Raw genomic sequence first — 18812 nt, forward strand, 5'->3', positions numbered from 1 at the left:
AGGGCGGCGGCGGCGGAGGACGAGGCCGAGCGGGCCGGCCGCGCCCAGCGGGAGGCCGAGGCCCGGCTCCGCCTGGAGGAGGACGAGCGGCGAGAGAGGACGGCCGAGAGCCTGAGCTGGAGGGAGAAGCACCGAGAGCTGGCCGACCGGGTCAGAGGTCACGAGGACATGAAGGCCCTGAGGCAGAGCAAAGCGGTAAGAGGGCCACGCCCACCACGACCCCTCCGCGGCGAACACAGATTTAACGGACGCGTCGATGCGTTTCCTCCCGACAGAGTCAAGCCAACATCAAGAGCTACTTCCTCTGCATGACGGAGAGCGACCAGCGGGTCCGAATCCTGAGGAACCGAGACGGCAGCACCAGGAACTTTACGGTGAGGCGATGATTAAAGAGTGCAACACGCGTGTGACGAGCGAGGGCTGACGGCGACGTGTCCGTGTGCTCAGGAGGGAGATCCCGTGTTCATCCCCGGTCCTGAACCTGAACCCGGTCCTGAAGAGACGGAGAGGAGTTCATCCAGGTGAGGACGAGGCCCCCAGAGGCGAAAAGGTCCATTTTAAAGAACCACATCGTCATTTTCTTAAAATAATTCTTTTTTTTTTTTTAGGTTTTTCAGAAAACACACAAAAAAAAAAGTTATGTTCTATGTAGTATGTTGTTTTTTTCCCCATCTGTAAAATTAATATTCTTTTTTACTGCTATTTTTTTTTCATCTTAGCTCTTTAATGTTTATTACCGTTCTATTGTTTATTTATATTACTTGTTTCTTTATGGTATTACTTACTACTTGTGAGCGGCGCTACTGTAATCCTGTAATTTCCCCACGGAGGGGCTAATAAAGGATTATCTTATCTTATGTTCAAGTGAGATTTTCATTGACAAAAATGCTAACTAAATTGCTAGCTTAAATGCTAACTTCATAATGCCCTCTTCAAAAGCTTGTAAAATGTCTCAAGTCACTTTGTCTTTTGACTTAAGACTAAATTAAATGGCCTAAGTCACATTGTTCTGTATTTATACTACAGGGGTGGAATCACATGATCGGTTTAACTGAGGTTGTAGTTTTTTCAGAGGTGACCAGGATCACCAGATGATTTAGGAAAGAAAATGTGTACGAACCACTCACTCACGTCAGCGACTCCTCTCAGGACTTTGTTCAGGGCTCCGCACGGCGACGCCGGCCAGAGTCTCTTCCACGAGCTGCCGGCCTTCGGAGGAGCAGGAGGAGGAGGAGGAGCAGGAGGAGCAGGAGGGCGGCCAGACTCAGGGCCTCCTCGCAGGAGCAGGAAGGTGGTGGACTACTTCTGGATCCCCACAGACAGCGAATAGAAGGACCGCTCCATCAAGATGGAGTCCATCCTGACAGCTCCACCTCGTACATTTGCATCAATACTTAAAACCATTTGAAGTGTACAACTCATGTTTGTATCCATGTATGACAACACAACACGGGTTGAATGTAGCTCATGGAATAGTAAGAGCAAGAAGAGAAGATAACTTAAAGCATAAAAGATCTCCTGAAGTTCCATAAACACAGAGGAGTGAGGTCGTTGTCCTCTGCAGAGCTCAAGTTAACATCTAAACTCGTTAATATCTGAATAAAGAACAGAGGAAACCAGTGTTAGTGCTCATGTACTGGACTTTATTGACATTAAAGCAAAAAGGAGGTGCACAATAATAATAATAATGTTGAATACAATATAATCCAAATCGCCTTTGTACATAAAACACGGCTGAAATCTCTTGTTGCTTATTATTTAACTTCATATTAGATATATATATTTATCTTAAGTGAGGGTGGGGGGGGGGGGGGTCGATTACGACAATCTAAGAAATGCACTCGTTTACCTTCAGTCTAAAAATAAAAAATCTCCAAATTGAAAGTCCAAGAGGACGCCGAGCCGAACGGATGAATAAAAACGAGCTTCTCTCTCCTCGTGCGTCGATGTTAATACAAGTAAACCGTGTGAAGGAAGAGTCTGCGTCGGGAAACGTGAGGTGCAGTTGAAGTAAATAAAATACTCACAAGGTTCTCCTTAGATTTCATTATCCTACGACTAAGAGGTAGAAACACAGGATCCAAAACGTTACGGCGACGCCCCCATGATTACCACTTCTTTACAAAGAAAAACATAATGCGACATGAGGAGGATCAGGAGGATCAGGAGCAGCGGGAAAAGGGGGAGGAGTCACAAAAAGAAACGAGGGAAGATGCTCATCAGCGACGACGAAGAGCACTTTTATTTAAAAACTAGTTTGTTCCTTTCAGGGACTTTTTTTTTTATCTTTAACGTGTCGCTTTCACAGAAGGTCACACAGCGAGAGCTGTTGATTTAATATGCCTTACGATGTTTTTATAAAGGCTATTTATTATATATATATATATATATATATATATATATATATATATATATATATATATATATATATATATATATATATATATATATATTCAGAGGGGAATCCTGCGTCTAAGTCTCGAATCAGGAAAAGAAAAAAAAAAAAGAAAATCGGAGTGGAAATGGAAAAACATGCAAAACGTTGAGAGAAAAAGAAAGTTACAAACACACACGCACACGCACACACACACACACACACACACACACACACACACGGTTGAGCCACTCCAGACTTTAGGATCCATGTAGCCGATCACACGAGGTTCTACGGGTGCGAGGCGTTCGGGTTAGCCGTCGCGCGACAGAAGCAGCTAGGTGCCGCGCGCTAGTGGTTAAAGCAACAAGGATACAAATAAAAAAAAAAGGAGGCGAGTGCACTAATGAGATGCGCTTGATCGTCTGCGGCCGCGGCGCTTCCCCCTCAGTCGGCTTCTTCCTCAGACTCCTCCTCCTCCGCCGTCTCCAGCCAGGTGAGCCACTGGTTGACCTGAAGAGCGGCGACACGGCGGGAAAACACGCTCAGTCGAAAATACTTTTTTTTATTTTTTTTATTAAACATAACTTTGTGTGCGTTTTCTTTGGTCTGTGAAGACGTTTCGGTACCTGGAAGAGAGATTTTCCTTTTCCCGGGAACTCTTGGGTGATGTCTTCTTTCCATGCGAGGAAGGCCTCTTCTTCGATGATCTCCATGTCGTAGAAGTTGACAAAGTAGCGCAGCAGCATGCCTGAGAGGAGAGAATGAACAAATACACGGTTCACACACACATGTTGACCGCTGGATCTACACAACTTCCAACCAAATTCCCACAACTTTTTTTTTTTTCAAGGACTTTTCCAGGCCTGGAAATACACCATTTTTAAAATTCCATGACTTTTCCAGGTCTTCCATGACCGTATGAACCCTGTGAATTAAAAAAAGGAAACAAACGTGCCATTTGTTCTACAAGCAACATATGGCAAATTATTTGGTTGCTTTAGAAAACAAAAAATCCTTCAAAATAAAAGTGGATAATAGTGTATTTGAATAATTATAAAACCACTAGGTTCTTTTAAATGAATTAACAATCTCATATTTGTTATTTTCACTCGTCACATTTACACATTGCAGTTCTCAGAAAGACAAAACTGGCAAGTCGATGGTCTTCAGCGCCCTCTGGTGGACCGGCTGCAGTAACGCGAGTAGTATACGTCGGGCAGCCGCAGGGTTGTGGGTACGGTACCTTTGGGGAAGGCGCTGGCGTTGCAGTGCACCTGCAGCGCGTAGAGGGCGCTGACCTGCAGCTCGGTGTGGTCGTGCAGGAACTTCTGCATGACGGGCTTGAAGGCCAGCAGCAGCTGCTTCTCCTGCTCCAGCTGGTCTTTAGGGGGCGCCGGCAGCTGCTCGTCGGCCTCCGTCACGCACAGCTCCTGGGAGATGAACTGGAGGAAACTGGGGAGGAAGAGTGACGCGGTCAGAGTATTGTAAACTCTAATTACTTTGGATGTGAACATTGTGACGCGCAGACCGCTTTCACTGTTCTTATCCTTAAATGTTGACTCCAGAGACCAAAGTCCTGGCGGTGCGTCTACCTGGTCATGAGGATGTTGACAAAGCCTTTGTCGGTGTGAAGCTTGGGCGAGATGTTGTCCTTGATCCACTTGTAGATGGACTGAGGAGACGGGTCGGCCTTGATCTGCTGCAGCAGCTCCTTCTCCAGCTTCAGCAGCGGGAACAGGAAGCTCAGGCCCTTCCCCTCCAGGATCTCCAGCATGCGGTCCTTGTTCTGGTCGATTTCTGACGGGAACGAGTCCGAAAAAAAAAAAGAGGGAAAAAGGGTTTTATTTTGAAAAACGACCGGATACATCCGTCTGTGCGTCTACGCCTCCAGAGGTCATGTGATGTGTTACCCCAAAAAATTAAACTATAATTATTATTATAATAAAATTCATAATATAAGTTTCAACAGTGCCAGTATTTTGGATTAAAATAAAAAAAGGCAGCTTCCAACTTCCTGTCTTTGTAAAGCAGGTTTAAAGTTACAGTAGACCGAAACTAAAGGCTTAAGTTAAAGTAGACTGGACTAAAGGTTTAAGTTATTTTAGACTAGATTAAAGGCTTAAGTTATTTTAGACTAAAGGCTTAAGTCACAGTAGACTAAAGGCTTAAGTCACAGTAGACTAGACTAAAGGCTTAAGTCACAGTAGACTAAAGGCTTAAGTCACAGTAGACTAGACTAAAGGCTTAAGTCACAGTAGACTAGACTAAAGGCTTAAGTCACAGTAGACTAGACTAAAGGCTTAAGTCAGAGTAGACCAGACTAAAAGCTTAAGTTACAGTGGACTAGACTAAAGGCTTAAGTCACAGTAGACTAAAGGCTTAAGTCACAGTAGACCGAACTAAAAGCTTAAGTTACAGTGGACTAGACTAAAGGCTTAAGTTGCAGTAGACTAAAGGCTTAAGTCAGAGTAGACCGGACTACCTGGGAGCATCTTCTGCATGGCCACTTTGCTCTGCTGGAAGAGGTCGGTGAGCCACTCTCGGTCCTTCAGCTTGGCCGTCTGCTGCAGGCAGAGCAGGAAGAGGGGGAAGTGCGTGCCGTTCTCCAGCGGGTGAGCCAGCTCCGCCACGCTCACCAGCTCGGCGATGACGGCGCGGGCCGCGAACTGGGCCAGGTAGGACTTCACCAGGGGGACGTCCAGCTCGATCTTGGGGCACTGGTCCAGGACGCTGAGGAACGCCTGCGGGAAGAGGAAACGCGTTTAAAAACGCATAAAGAGTTCACGTCAGTTTAGTTTAGCTTGTTTTATGAAGAAAAAAAAGCCTCAAAACTGCTGCATTTGGATGTATTGAGCACCATGAGTAATATACAAGTGAAATATATGGTTAGGTACAAAATAATAAATTCAAATAGCCCCAATGGACTCATTGGGCGGCCCAATGGACTCATTGGGCGGCCCAATGGACTCATTGGGCGGCCCAATGGACTCATTGGGCGGCCCAATGGACTCATTGGGCGGCCCAATGGACTCATTGGGCGGCCCAATGGACTCATTGGGCGGCCCAATGGACTCATTGGGCGGCCCCAATGGACTCATTGGAGCCCCCAATGGACTCATTGGAGCCCCCAATGGACTCATTGGAGCCCTAGTGGTTGCAGGGGTGACATTTCCGAGGAAAAGGGCCGACATATAGTTCTTTAGAGGAGGCCCGGCTCTGCCCACCTGCATGAAGCTCTCTCCGGTGATGAGGCCCTCGGCGCGCAGCGCGTGGATCAGGGTGCTGGCGTGCTCCTTGTCCTCGTCGGGCCGGTCCAGGGAGCACACGATGATCTTGCTCAGCATCTCCGGCAGGAAGTGCTTGGGCGCCTTCATCTCCCTGGCGCCGCTCACGGCCTCGCTCAGGTTCTTGCTGTTCAGGTACTCCGTCACGATCGCCTCCTGGAGGCGGAGAGTCGAAAGGGCGGGGAAAAACATAATGAGCTGCGGGCCGGTTCCATCCGCAAAGGAGACCAATGATAAGACTGATTTTTGTGTACACAACTTCCAACGATGGTGAAAACAAGTTTTTTTTGAGAGTACATATATAGATTTTTTGGAGAGTACACACACCGTCATTTTGAGCAGTTCCTCCCTGGAAGGAGGCGGTTTCTTGTTCGTCTTCTGAGGTTTCTCTTGGATGGGCGGCGGGTTGGTCTTCAGGCCGAGCTGTGGAGGCTGAGGTCAAAAGGTCACGCGGTTATCACAGAGGCCGTTCCACTCGGAAACCGTCACATTTCATCAGAGTTCCTGCAGCTACAGGAACACTCGATCCCAGAGTTTTTAAAACCACAGGACCAATTTTACCGCCCGGTTTTTAACGGAGCCGAAGCCTCTCACCTGTCCCAGCGGGGGGGTCTGGGTGCGGGGGGGCTGGGTGCTGGGCGGCATCATGGCGGGGATCTGGGGCTGGAGCTTGGGCACCTGGTTCTTGTTGAGGAGGAATGACTGAGCGGGCCGGAGGCTGATCTGTGGGACCAGGAAGTGTAACCAACCCAAAGAATAAATTAGGATCGGCTATGCTTTTTTTCAAACAAAAAAACAAAAACACATTCATACCCAAAAAAAGCATCAGATTAGCGACACACATGCCCTCATATCTCATAATCGCAGTCAGTGGACCAACTACCAGTTGGAAGAAAAGAGGAGGAGGAAGATGGAGAGCAAAGACAGAGTAGAAGGTGGGAGGAAAAGGCCGGTAGCCGGTTGTGTTCCTCAGAATAACGCGTCTTTTTATAATCACTGGGCACGAAGGCGTCGCCAAACAGACGGAGACGTCAGCGATGAAACATCCGATCACAATCCGCCTCAACAGCCGAGCTAAAGCTAGTTCTAGCTACCTCGTCTGCGTTGAGCTGTCCTTTCTTGCTGAATCGTGGAGGCATGTCCTTGGACTGGACCTGCTGCTGCTGCTGGGTCATGTGGTTCTGGTTGAGGAAGTGCTGGTTCTGAACCTGTGGAGAAAGAAAAAAAAGACCCCGACAGGCGGAGTGGGTTACTTTAAGCTCTGGATTGCTCTGGAGATGAGTTGATATTGAGGAGAGTTGAGGGATCACCTGGTTGGACTTAACGAAAGACTTTGGCCCCGCTTCGAACTGCGTCTGAGGCGGGGGGGCGCCGTGGCCGTTGAAAAGCGGGTTGTTGCCGCGATGGCGTCCCAGCGTGGGCGAGTACCGGTCCTGAATGACCCCCGGGCCGGTGCCGATGCCGCTGCCTGTGCAGGCGACGCGGCACAGGAGAGGAGGCGAGGAGGAGCCAACGAGACCAAGCAGGAAGTTATGAGGAAAACAAAAACGTTTAGAAAAAAACGCATCACACATGTACAAAACAACGCGAAAATGTTTTGTTCTTCAGGTAAATGAAGCACTTTAACTCTGCAAACAGCAAGTTTAAAAAGCATGTTTTTGATTAAAACCCGCCCCCAAGAAAAAGGCAGACTTCATCGTCTGATTTCCGGCGGTTCTTGAACTCAAATAATAATAAATAGCACAGAAAAACAACAATTTGTTAAATATTAAACTATTACTTTTATTCTGCACAAAAGACAATCGGGAGGCGTCTCTGGTTGGAAGTAGAGACGCCCCCCGATGAAGGACTTTTATATAAAATTGCAGCGGAAAAATACAAATAGATAGTAAAAGTCCAGTTTTTAAACGTCGAAAACATGAAAAATAGATGAAACTAAACCATCGCACGGCGAGAGACGTACCTGGCATCTGCCCAAACATGTCGGCCAATCCCCCGAGAGTCTCCCTGTCCAGTTTCATTCGGTTTGGCATGAAGGGGCTTTCCAGGAAGAAGTCCATCCTCATCCCCTGAGACATGGGCGCAGGGATGAAAACACCCAAATCCTGCAGGAGCACACGGACACCAGCGAGGTTTTACCACAACGAGTCGATCCCTGAAGAGGGCTTCAGTTTTCTGAGGTTTTTCTGCGCGCCGCCTCCCTGACGGAGCGGGACTCACCTTCACGGCGTCCTGGCGGATCTGGTGAAGCGTCTTGGGTCCGTTGTCGATGAAAGCCTTGCGGGGGACCCAGTTGTTTTCTCGCAGTTCCACTGTGTCTTGCAGCAGGAAGCGGATCCTGGCGGGCAACTCCTTGTTGTTCATTAAGGATCGCATACGGCCAAAATACTGACCCATTAAAGACTGGAGGGGGAGAGAGACGAGCAGGGTTCATACATGTTGACCAATGGATTTCTACGACTTTTAACCACATTGCCGCGACTTTTAAGCAAACATTTAAGCAAACATTGTGTGAAAACAGAAATTTAAACAGTAAAAAGTGATGAAATGTAGTATTTAAACTAACAATGAGGATTCAAAGCATACAGTAAACCTTAAATGACTCAAATGAATGAGAGACAATAGTTTGATTAAAAGAATAAACATTTATATAGATGCCTGTATGTATGCTGCTGATATTTTGAGCCTCTTTTAAAAGCAGATTCAAACTCAGCGTAAATGAACATGATGAACACATGAATATAACACATTTACAGGACTTTTGGGATTTTAAAGAAGTAGATTTTATACTTTATTTATGGGAGGCCCTTCCCTAAAACGTATCCTGACCTTTTCAGGTTCTCTCATGACCGTACGAACTGCGTCACTCATGAATGAAATACTTCATGGATGAGCTTTTGTTCCAGAACTGTTGCTCGCGTGTTGAATTCGACACGCGTGTGCCAGACGGAGGCCTCACCCTTGCTTTCTCATGGTCGAGTCTCGGCCCCACAGTTCTCATTATCTGACAGAGGCACTCCAGATCCTCCCCCATATCCTTGAGCTGGACTCTCTTCTTCTTTTCCAGAAGCTTGAGGAAGAAAAAAATAAAAAATGGAGGGAAGGAACGCAGCGAGGTCATACGAGGTGCTCTGCTCTGGTTTCATGAAGGCATGCAGTGTTTCTATTGATTAAATATGATACTTAAGCAGATTTCAAAACACACACAAATGAGATGAGACTGCACGTACTGTTTTGATGCACTTATGAAGGATAGATTCGTGGATGAGGTCGAGTTTGCCGAGTTCCCCGATGAATTTAATGTTGCCAAGCATCTTGCTCTTGGCAATGGAGCGCTGCTCCTCCTCCTCAGAAGTAAGAGGGTTGTCATGTTTGTCATAGACTGAGGAGAGACGAGACACAAGAGAGAGGGTTCGTGGACACGAGCTTAAAACAATAAATATAAGATGGTGAAGACGCACAAGAGATGAACTCACTTTCAACATTTCTGGTGCGGTTTTCAAATTCATCTTGAAGTTTGGAAATCAGCAGTCTTCTGAAGGTCTGGAAAGAAGAAAACACGTCTATTGGTTATAATAAATAAGAGAAGACTAAGACGGGTGAAATACTCATGAAGCTTTGGTATAAAAAGGAGGACAAATCCGTACTGTGCTCTGCTTTTGGGATGTTTGGATCTCAGCTGATGGGCCATCAAAGTTTGGAGCGTCCTCTGCCAAGCGCAGACATAGCTGAGCATAGAGCGAGCTATACTTGGGCTCTTCTAGGGCTTTGTCTACGATCTGAGACCAGGAGAGAGGGAACCACTCGGGTCATTCAAAAAAACAAATAAATGATGATGAGATTTGGGGGGCTCGAGGACAGAAGCGCTCTCCTTCTTACCAGCAAGATGATTCCTTTGAGGACGAGTTTGGAGTCTACGCCCGCGTTCAGGAGCTCAAGGCATAGCTTGTCAAACTTGTCCGGCGTGAGTTTGTTGAGTATGCTGCAAAGAAAAAGAAAGAAAGATGTTGGACATGAGGTAATAAAGAAGGGTTGTGTGTTAAGTTGAATGTGCTGAGCTACACAACCTCAGCTAGAAAAATAATTGTAATGGCCATTTGTCACATGAATAACTGAAAATAAACCTATAATTGAAGAAGATAAATCAAGAAGCAACTGATTAGTAAGTTTTGTAAATGACGCAGCTAACAAAAAGCTGCCGTGAGCTGTCGCAGTCACCGCTAACGCAGTCGCTAACGCAGTCGCTAACACAGTAGCCGCTAAAGCTGTCGCAGTAGCCGCTAACACAGTAGCCGCTAACACAGTCGCCGTAACGTTGTCGCCAACGCTGTTAAAAATAAATTCATCATAAGCTTACACAGGTGCACCCTGGTCCTGTACCCTCCAGCTGCTCACAACATTACACAACTAACAACAAACCCCCAACAAAATCTAATCTAAATAAGCAAACAACTGTAATCAAACAATACTACTTGTGAATAAAAATAACTTCTAATATTAATAAACAGCTCCTACAAATTTGCTTCCCTTACTTAAAGGACCCGAGCTCGTGGAAAGTGCCGCTGCGTATCAAACCCCAGCGTTTCCAGGAGCAGAAGCATCAGCAGAAACCTCCATCAAAGCAGCTGCTCAACGAGCGTAAACGTGTCCACACGTTGGGTTGAAGTCTTCCTCCCTCATCAACATGTTCAACACGAGGCTGCAGCCGGCAGCGGGAACAAAAGGCCGCCTGTGTGCCTGCAAACCTTAAAATCAGTTCTTCCCAGGATTTTTCTTCTTCTTCTTTTTTTTACATTTTGTGTGAAAAGCATTCTTGAGCGCCGCCGCCTGCAGGCGATGAGTCACGTCGGCAGAGCGAGGAAGAAGAGACGCTTTGTGTTCCTCATGCCCGTCTGAACTCCACTCGGGGATATTATTCATGTTATTGACATTATTAGAATAGTTTACAGGGCGATGTCACAGTTTATATTGGGACTTCACTGTTGCTGCTCTGGAAACAACAACGTTTTCAAATTGGTTTTCTCATTAATACAACATTGAAAAGGATTATTTAGTCGCAATGAAGAACCGACAATTTAAGTAATAAACGATTGACTTCCTATTTTTTGCCTCTCCAGGCCCGAAGCAGACGCTCGATGACTTTAAAGACTCTTTATAAAATAAAAACATTGACACAAAAAACAACAACACTGAGCTTCAAACCAGCAGCTTTAAAGTTCAAGTCAGACTCACAAACGTATGGAACAATACTGCATTACACCTTTCTAAAAACATTAAACCAACATACGTCAAATCTGCGAGAACCGGATATTGAACCAAGTAAAATTATTTCAGTACCCACAATCCTTCAGGTTCAAGCCATCAACATGATTGCACATTATTTCCAGATAATAAAAATGAGGAGGGAGCCATGAAAGAGAGAGAAGCTTTTTGTCCCTCCGGATGGACGATCAACTTGAAACTCACCCTCTCACTTTCCTGAAGATTGCATCGTGTCGCTCTTTTTCGGTGCTGGAGTCGACATCTCGTCTAGTGCTTCGTGAAGGAACCCATTTCTGACCGCTTTGCCCTGGGGTTTTCCCCAGGAACTCGCTGAGAGAGCACAGAGAGAGAGAGAACGTGTGAGAACCACAGAACCCGGTACAGAAAAATACACCGGCTTCGTTCTAACAAAAAAATTAATACGTCGAACCCGTTAAATAACTCGTACTACAAAAGCTGCACGATCAGGTCTATCAACTTGTGTCCAAAAAGAAGAAGAAAAGTGCAGCAATAACAAAAGAACCGCATGAAAGCTGCAAAGAGGAGCTTTTACTCAGAGTGGATTCTGGCGCCCCCTGTGGCTGAAAGCGGTAGTGTTTGTTTCATTCTACTGCAGGAGGGCCGGACAAGAGTCTTCCCAACGGCATCCTGGTTCTCCTGTGCGTCACTAAACTCCTAGTGGGCCCAGCAAAGAGGAATAATGATGATGATGATGATGATGATGATGATGATGACAATAACTCCTCTTCTCGCTATCTAATGTCGGTCCTTTAGAGGCATCAGTGTGAATAATTGACACTTTTCACGTCACACAAGTACTACTTTTTTTTGCATGAGCCGTCTGCAGTCGACTGACGTCACGCGACGGGACTTCTGGGTATTTAAATCAGAGTTTCCTGGAACTCGTCGGCACCCTTTTAAAATCAACAAAGCCGTCTCATCCGCTGTTATTTTCCCCTGCATTAAACATTAAGAAGTGCGCTCTGGAAATATTCCCAAAAAAGGACCAACCTGTTGCCGACAGTCTTGGGATTGTGCTGAGGTGCGCCCCTACCACCACCTCCCCCCGAAGAAGCACTGTGAAGCAAACACACATGAAGAAAACGCTTTAGGTTCATGCAGAAACGGCGCAATATGAGAAACTAGAATGCGACTGCTTATTCATACATTCAAACCTTTATTTACACCAGAGACACGAGGGACTGGCTTACAAAAGTGGGAGGAATTAACATTTTAAATACAGAAAATAGGCGTCTTCGTCACAATTGGCGTGGAGAGACCGAGGCTTCACTTTTCAGATTTATTTGGTTTTCTGGAACAACTTTTTGAACAGAAGTAAATGCTTTTGCAATTGGCCTTTGTTGATTATCTAAAAATAACATATTAGTGATGAACCAGAGGTGGTGAGTTACTCATGTAAAGCACACACATGAGTTACTTAGGATCAGCTTTCTGTGGCTGAACATTCCCCTAAAAAACCTGCGCTGTCGAAATCACGAGGATAACTGAAGCCCCTTTTTGTCTGTGGACAAGAGAGCGACGAACACCCGGCTTTTGTCTTTAGGAGGAAAGTTACAAGTTGCATTAATTTCCTAGACAAATGACTGCAGAGGTCACAGCGACGCTAAACCGCGACCAGAGCGAGCGCCAGCGAACACATTCAGAAATCCTCCCGTGGCTCATCACAACGTCCACCTCATCCCCTCTTTGGCGAAAAGGTTTCCGTCAGCCATTTTGAAGCCATTCCCACATCCTGCTGGGAAAATACAAGTCTTTAAATTTTGTGTTATTTTACCTGAAACGAGAAGCACCCCCTTCTGAAATCACACTCTCCACTTTGGCGGCTTGACAATGGAGGATACGCAAAAGAATAAGAACAACAGGAAGGGATGGGGAGGGGGAGCGGTGCTGAGGAAGAGAAGAGGGAGAGCAATTAGTGACTGCATGGAGGGAGGAGGAGGAAGACAACAATGCACACTCATCAGCTACAACCCCACAAAGGGCAAGATGAGTTATCTAAAGGATGTCAGTCAGTTTGACACAGCTCATCTGTGTTAGAGGCCTCCACATCAATGACACCTCTAATTATCATCCCCTCACGTACTGAATGAGGAGTATTAGAAACACGACACTACTTAGTAGTAGTAGTAGTAGTAGTAGTAGTAGTAGTAGTAGTAGTAGTAGAGGCACAATGACAACAAATGACACCCTCGCAAAAACAAACGCAGCATCTGTGTTGGCCTTTTGCTACGAAGCAGAAGCTGCGTCAGCTAGCCGGGGTTAGCTAGCTACATCCACAAGCTAGCTTACGTTTGGTTGTTTTTAAACGCTGCACAAAAACGGGTTTAGTCGGTGTTTAACCGCGTGTGGTGACAACTAAATGTGTGCAGCCTAATCCGAGATGCACGTGTGTAGTTAGTGCGTCTTTATTATGCATATGTATATATAACGTTATGTGTTATTTTATCCCAGCGCCTGCAAACCTAACGGCACCGTTGCACCATTATGCAGTAAATCGGGGCAGGGCGGCGTGGTTAGCTAGGCGACGACGCCATTTTCTACTCTACTGTAAATCAGCTGAGCCATCTGTAAACTCGGCGATCCGCCGGTGTTACGGTTTAACGGGCGACCCCGTTAACTGCGTCTTTTTTCATCCCGGTGTCAAAACCTTCTCATGTATAAATCACGTCACGGATAAACAATGCGGCATTCCCATAGGTCGACAGCTACGTTGTTTTCCTCCTATTGTCAACAAGCTGTCATAACAACAACAACAACAATAGACGGGTTCGACTGAAAGTCGCCAGTTAGCAAGGTCGCCAGTTAAACCGTAACACCGGCTTCACTACGGTTAGCTTGGCTTATGTCAGACGTTGATGTGTCTCGGCTAGCGGACGCCATTTTGGATGAGCCGGTGCAGTGTTGTTTGCGAAGAAGAATCCGTCTTACCTTCAACAAAGCAACTTCAGTTTTGATGTCGTTGTGTGACTACCAAAGAGGGAGGGAAATGGTTGTAAAAGGAAGGGGAAACCCGGATACGAGGAGCGCAGAAAGATGACCGCACAGACAGACACATCAATCCGCTAGTTGCTGTAGACGGCTCGAGAGCTTGCTGCTGCTGCCTTATGGGGACCGAGGAGCCACCGATTTGCACCCGCCACGTAGTTTGTTGCCATGTCAATTCTGACCAATCACAAGAAAGATACGGTTTTTTTAGAGGCGTTTCCCGTCACACATATCATCCAATGAGAGGCATCAATGAACAAAAGAGCCCGCCCCCTTTACGTGATTGACACACAATTTAACATCTGCACTGCAGAAAAAATATATTGTTTATTAAAAATCAAGGGAGATAAAGATATCTAATCAATTTTTCCTTTCTACATTATTATTATTATTACATTCTTAAAATAATAGTCAAAAATGTATGGAATTATGATGGATAGAAAAACCTGCTTCTATTTTTTTTCATATAATCTAAATGTTGTTTTAGGACATTGTAAATAAATAAATCATATCAAATAAATCATATCAATTAATAACTGAGCTTTAATTTGGTCTTTGTCACTTGTTTGTATCACATAATCACATAAAAAAGTGTGTCTCTTTATTGATGAAACAGTACATACTCATTATTAGGCTATGAAGTCATATTTGTTTACTTTAATGTGGACATATAACACACATTTAGTAGATTTTGACTGATTTAAAGAAACACACTCTTAATATTGCTTTTGTTAAAATGTACCGCTGATTTGTTTGTCATATATTATTGCAAATTTTCATATTTTCATGTGTTTGTGTGTGTTTGTAATAGTCCACAGCGTTTACTGTCACAGAGCCAAAGTTCTTGCATATGAATCGTTCTTTCTACAACTTTATTTATGAGCGTAACTACAAGTCATATCAACTCCATTCAGAAGTTCTTCATGCCGTAAAAAAAAAGCCATAAACATAGAGCCTGATACACAGATCATCATGAATAAACGACGAGGCAGCTCCAGGAGAAGTGATGCTCATTATTGTCACAGTGGTTTGTTTTCTGACTCGCGATCAGCTCCCTCGTGCTCGTGGCTTCTGATGGCGGCAGCGATCAGGAGGCTCGAGCGCCCGGCCTTCTGTTCGGGAGCTCGTGTGTCGGACATCTCCCGTCCGGTCTCGACCGGTTAGAGCTGACTTCATCTTTTTGATGACGTCTGCATCGTCTCCCGCCTGCAGGCGGCAGCGTCCCGCGCTCCGCTGAGGCCGCTGAGGTCACGACCTCCTCGTCGTCTCCATGGAGCCGGGGAAAATAATTGGCCACCTCCATCACCCCGGACACCCCGAACCCCCCCGGGGCGCTTTCCTAGCTAATCATACCCTCCTCCTCCTCCTCCTCTTCCTCCTCCTCCTCCTCCTCCTCCTCCTCCTCTTTTTCCTCCTCCTCTTCCTCGCAGAGCTTCAGATGAAAGATGTGTTGTTGTTGTTGTTGTTGTTGTTGTTGTGGAGATTCTGGAAGTTACTTCTTAGATGTAGGTCACGTGTCTCAAAGCACACACACACACATACACACACACATAGACACACACAGGTGCACACAAACACACACACCCACACATGTGCTGACACACATGCACACACACACAAACAAGCACGTGCATGCACACGCGCGCATGCACACGCGCACATGCACGTGCACACACACGCATACACACGTGCATATGCACACACACATCCACAGACACACACGTGCACACACACATACACACGCACACGTGCACACACACACATACACACCAGCTCTAGAGGCGTCTCTGGAGTTCATTTCTTGTTCATTCTAACAATAAAGAAATAAAGTTTCATAGAAACTAAACATCAGAAAACTAGACGTGCTGAAATGATCACAACATACTAATAACATATCACAACATACTAATAACATATCACAACATATTAATAACATATCACAACACATTAAGAAAGCTTTAATCTCCAGATGCCGCAGTGCGGCCGCAGTGAAGTCGTGATGTGTTTCCTCTCCTGCTGAAGGTGAAGCGCTCAAGGAGCCGTGTGGTGACGCTCACACAACAACACAACAACACAACATGCAGAGACAACAAAACACCCGTCAGGAAGGTGAGTGAACATTTACAAAATTTACTTGACCACACAGACGGGGAGGAAACATCACAACTGTTGTGTCACTCAACCGATACAAATATATATATATATATATATATATATATATATATATATATATATATATATATATATATATATATATATATATATATATATATATATATATATATATATATATATAGACACACACACACACACACACACAACAGTTTCTACATATACTAGCAGGCCCAATATGTGAACTGGGTTCCTTCACAACTACATTACATCACAGATACCTGGTGGAGGTGTAATGTGTGTGTGTGTGTGTGTGTGTGTGTGTGTGTGTGTGTGTGTGTGTGTGTGTGTGTGTGTGTGTGTGTGTGTGTTATAGTGTGAGAGCTGCAGTTCTCCTCATGCTCCACTAGAGGGCAGGATGATCCTTCGGTCCAGAGGAGAGACTCGTTCTCCTCGGTCCTCCATCAGGACGCTCTCTCAGGCTCAGGTTCTCGTCACCACCACCGGCTTCAAACCCAAGCAGACAAAAATAAAACACACATGTTGCCGCATCCCCTTGACATCACTATCATGTTGTCATCCTCTTCTTCTTCTACCTCTTTTATCTCTTCACCGCTGAACCTCTGAAGCTGCAGGTCTGCAGCAGCTCATGTTATTGCTTCATGAGGATAACGATCTCTGACCCAATTAGCCGTCTTTATTAAAATACCGGTCCGCTGGACCTCATTCAAACTAGCAGCCCCCCCCCCTCCCCCTTCTGTGTTTTCAGAGTACAAAGTGATTACAGATTTAATTAGCTGGTACCCGGCCTCCGTGTCCACGCTGCTGTTCACGCGTTTGGAGACAGAAGCCCCGGTCGGGTGGAGATAACCTGAGACCTGAGAGGAGATGAGACCTGAGAGGAGATGAGACCTGTGAGGAGATGAGACCTGAGAGGAGATGAGACCTGAGAGGAGATGAGACCTGAGAGGAGATGAGACCTGTGAGGAGATGAGACCTGAGAGGAGATGAGACCTGAGAGGAGATGAGACCTGTGAGGAGATGAGACTTGAGAGGAGATGAGACCTGAGAGGAGATGAGACCTGAGAGGAGATGAGACCTGTGAGGAGACGACACCTGAGAGGAGATGAGACCTGAGAGGAGATGAGACCTGTGAGGAGATGAGACCTGAGAGGAGATGAGACCTGAGAGGAGATGAGACCTGAGAGGAGATGAGACCTGAGAGGAGATGAGACCTGAGAGGAGATGAGACCTGAGAGGAGATGAGGACGTCCACAGCGCCTCTACAGGGTCATCATGTAGTGACGCTCGTCTCTATTGCGTATAGATTTAAAGTAAAGTAAATTAAGGATCTCTTGTCAGGCCGGTGTGTGAGTCGTAGGTGGTGGAGTTCGTTCTGGCCGCTTCGTCTTGAGATTCTCTTCAGTCTGTTTTCTCCTTCACAGCTTCAGTTCATGAAGAAGTGATTCACTGAAACGTCACCACACAGGACGACAACAAGGACACGAGTTGCAGTGAAGACACACACACACACACACACACACACACACACACACACACACACACACACACACACACACACACACACACACACACACACAGGGGAGGGAGAAGAAGATGCTGGACTGAAGCGCCGCTCTGAGGCCACGCTGGTTCTCCACACGCGATACTGACCTCATAAATACATAAATATGATGAAAACATAATGCACAGTACGGTTTGACGCATGGCAGCCGTCCTTCTTTCCTTTGTTCCACTTCAGAAACGTTTGTCGCCGTTCTCTAAATGTTTCTGCCGCCATAAAAAAACATAAAAAAGAAGCAAATGATTTACAGGAGAGTGAAATATGTGTAAGCAGTAAAGCAGACGAACGGTCCATCACTGCGCCGAGTGAAGAGTCAAATAAAACCATAGAACACTAACCTAGAACCATAGAACACTAACCTAGAACCCTACAACACTAACCTAGAACCATAGAACACTAACCTAGAACCATAGAACACTAACCTAGAACCCTACAACACTAACCTAGAACCATAAAACACTAACCTAGAACCATAGAACACTAACCTAGAACCAAAGAACACTAACCTAGAACCATAGAACACTAACCTAGAACCATAGAACACTAACCTAGAACCCTACAACACTAACCTAGAACCAAAGAACACTAACCTAGAACACTAACCTAGAACCATAGAACACTAACCTAGAACCCTACAACACTAACCTAGAACCAAAGAACACTAACCTAGAACCCTACAACTCTAACCTAGAACCAAAGAACACTAACCTAGACCCTACAACACTAACCTAGAACCCTACAACACTAACCTAGAACCATAGAACACTAACCTGGAACCATAGAACACTAACCTAGAACCAAAGAACACTAACCTAGAACCCTACAACACTAACCTAGAACCATAGAACACTAACCTAGAACCAAAGAACACTAACCTAGAACCATAGAACACTAACCTATAACCCTAGAACACTAACCTAGAACCCTACAACACTAACCTAGAACCCTACAACACTAAACTAGAACCATAGAACACTAACCTATAACCCTACAACACTAAACTAGAATCCTAGAACACTAACGTAGAACCATAGAACACTAACCTAGAACCATAGAACACTAAACTAGAACCCTACAACACTAACCTAAAACCATAGAACACTAACCTAGAACCCTAGAACACTAAACTAGAATCCTAGAACACTAACCTAGAACCCTAGAACACTAACCTAGAACCCTAGAACAC

At 45.6% G+C, this 18812-nt stretch overlaps 1 protein-coding gene and 1 non-coding gene across 2 annotated transcripts; both read right to left on the bottom strand.

Moving 5' to 3' along the window:
- Positions 1 to 2438: 2438 nt before the first annotated feature.
- On the bottom strand, positions 2439 to 17336 carry eif4g2b (eukaryotic translation initiation factor 4, gamma 2b). The gene is made up of 25 exons (XM_068602399.1): positions 17329 to 17336; positions 17192 to 17208; positions 17022 to 17072; positions 16827 to 16936; positions 13873 to 13911; positions 12719 to 12831; positions 11935 to 12000; positions 11128 to 11253; positions 9541 to 9643; positions 9309 to 9440; positions 9138 to 9204; positions 8892 to 9043; positions 8621 to 8731; positions 7882 to 8064; positions 7625 to 7766; positions 6972 to 7129; positions 6756 to 6869; positions 6256 to 6384; positions 5989 to 6093; positions 5602 to 5817; positions 4860 to 5118; positions 3970 to 4174; positions 3621 to 3829; positions 3004 to 3125; positions 2439 to 2887 (listed from the first exon to the last, which is right to left on the bottom strand). The coding sequence occupies exons 1-25, from the start codon at positions 17334 to 17336 to the stop codon at positions 2822 to 2824; spliced, it is 3003 nt and encodes a 1000-aa protein (XP_068458500.1). The 3' UTR covers positions 2439 to 2821.
- LOC137804694 (small nucleolar RNA SNORD97) lies at positions 6504 to 6665 on the bottom strand. Its single transcript, XR_011080165.1, has one exon. It is a non-coding gene; the product is annotated as a small nucleolar RNA SNORD97 (small nucleolar RNA).
- Positions 17337 to 18812: the final 1476 nt, after the last annotated feature.

Source organism: Clinocottus analis, unplaced genomic scaffold (assembly GCF_023055335.1).
Source record: "Clinocottus analis isolate CAN_PGR_092001 unplaced genomic scaffold, fCliAna1.0.p SCAF_6, whole genome shotgun sequence".
In the NCBI taxonomy this organism is placed as follows: domain Eukaryota; kingdom Metazoa; phylum Chordata; class Actinopteri; order Perciformes; family Cottidae; genus Clinocottus; species Clinocottus analis.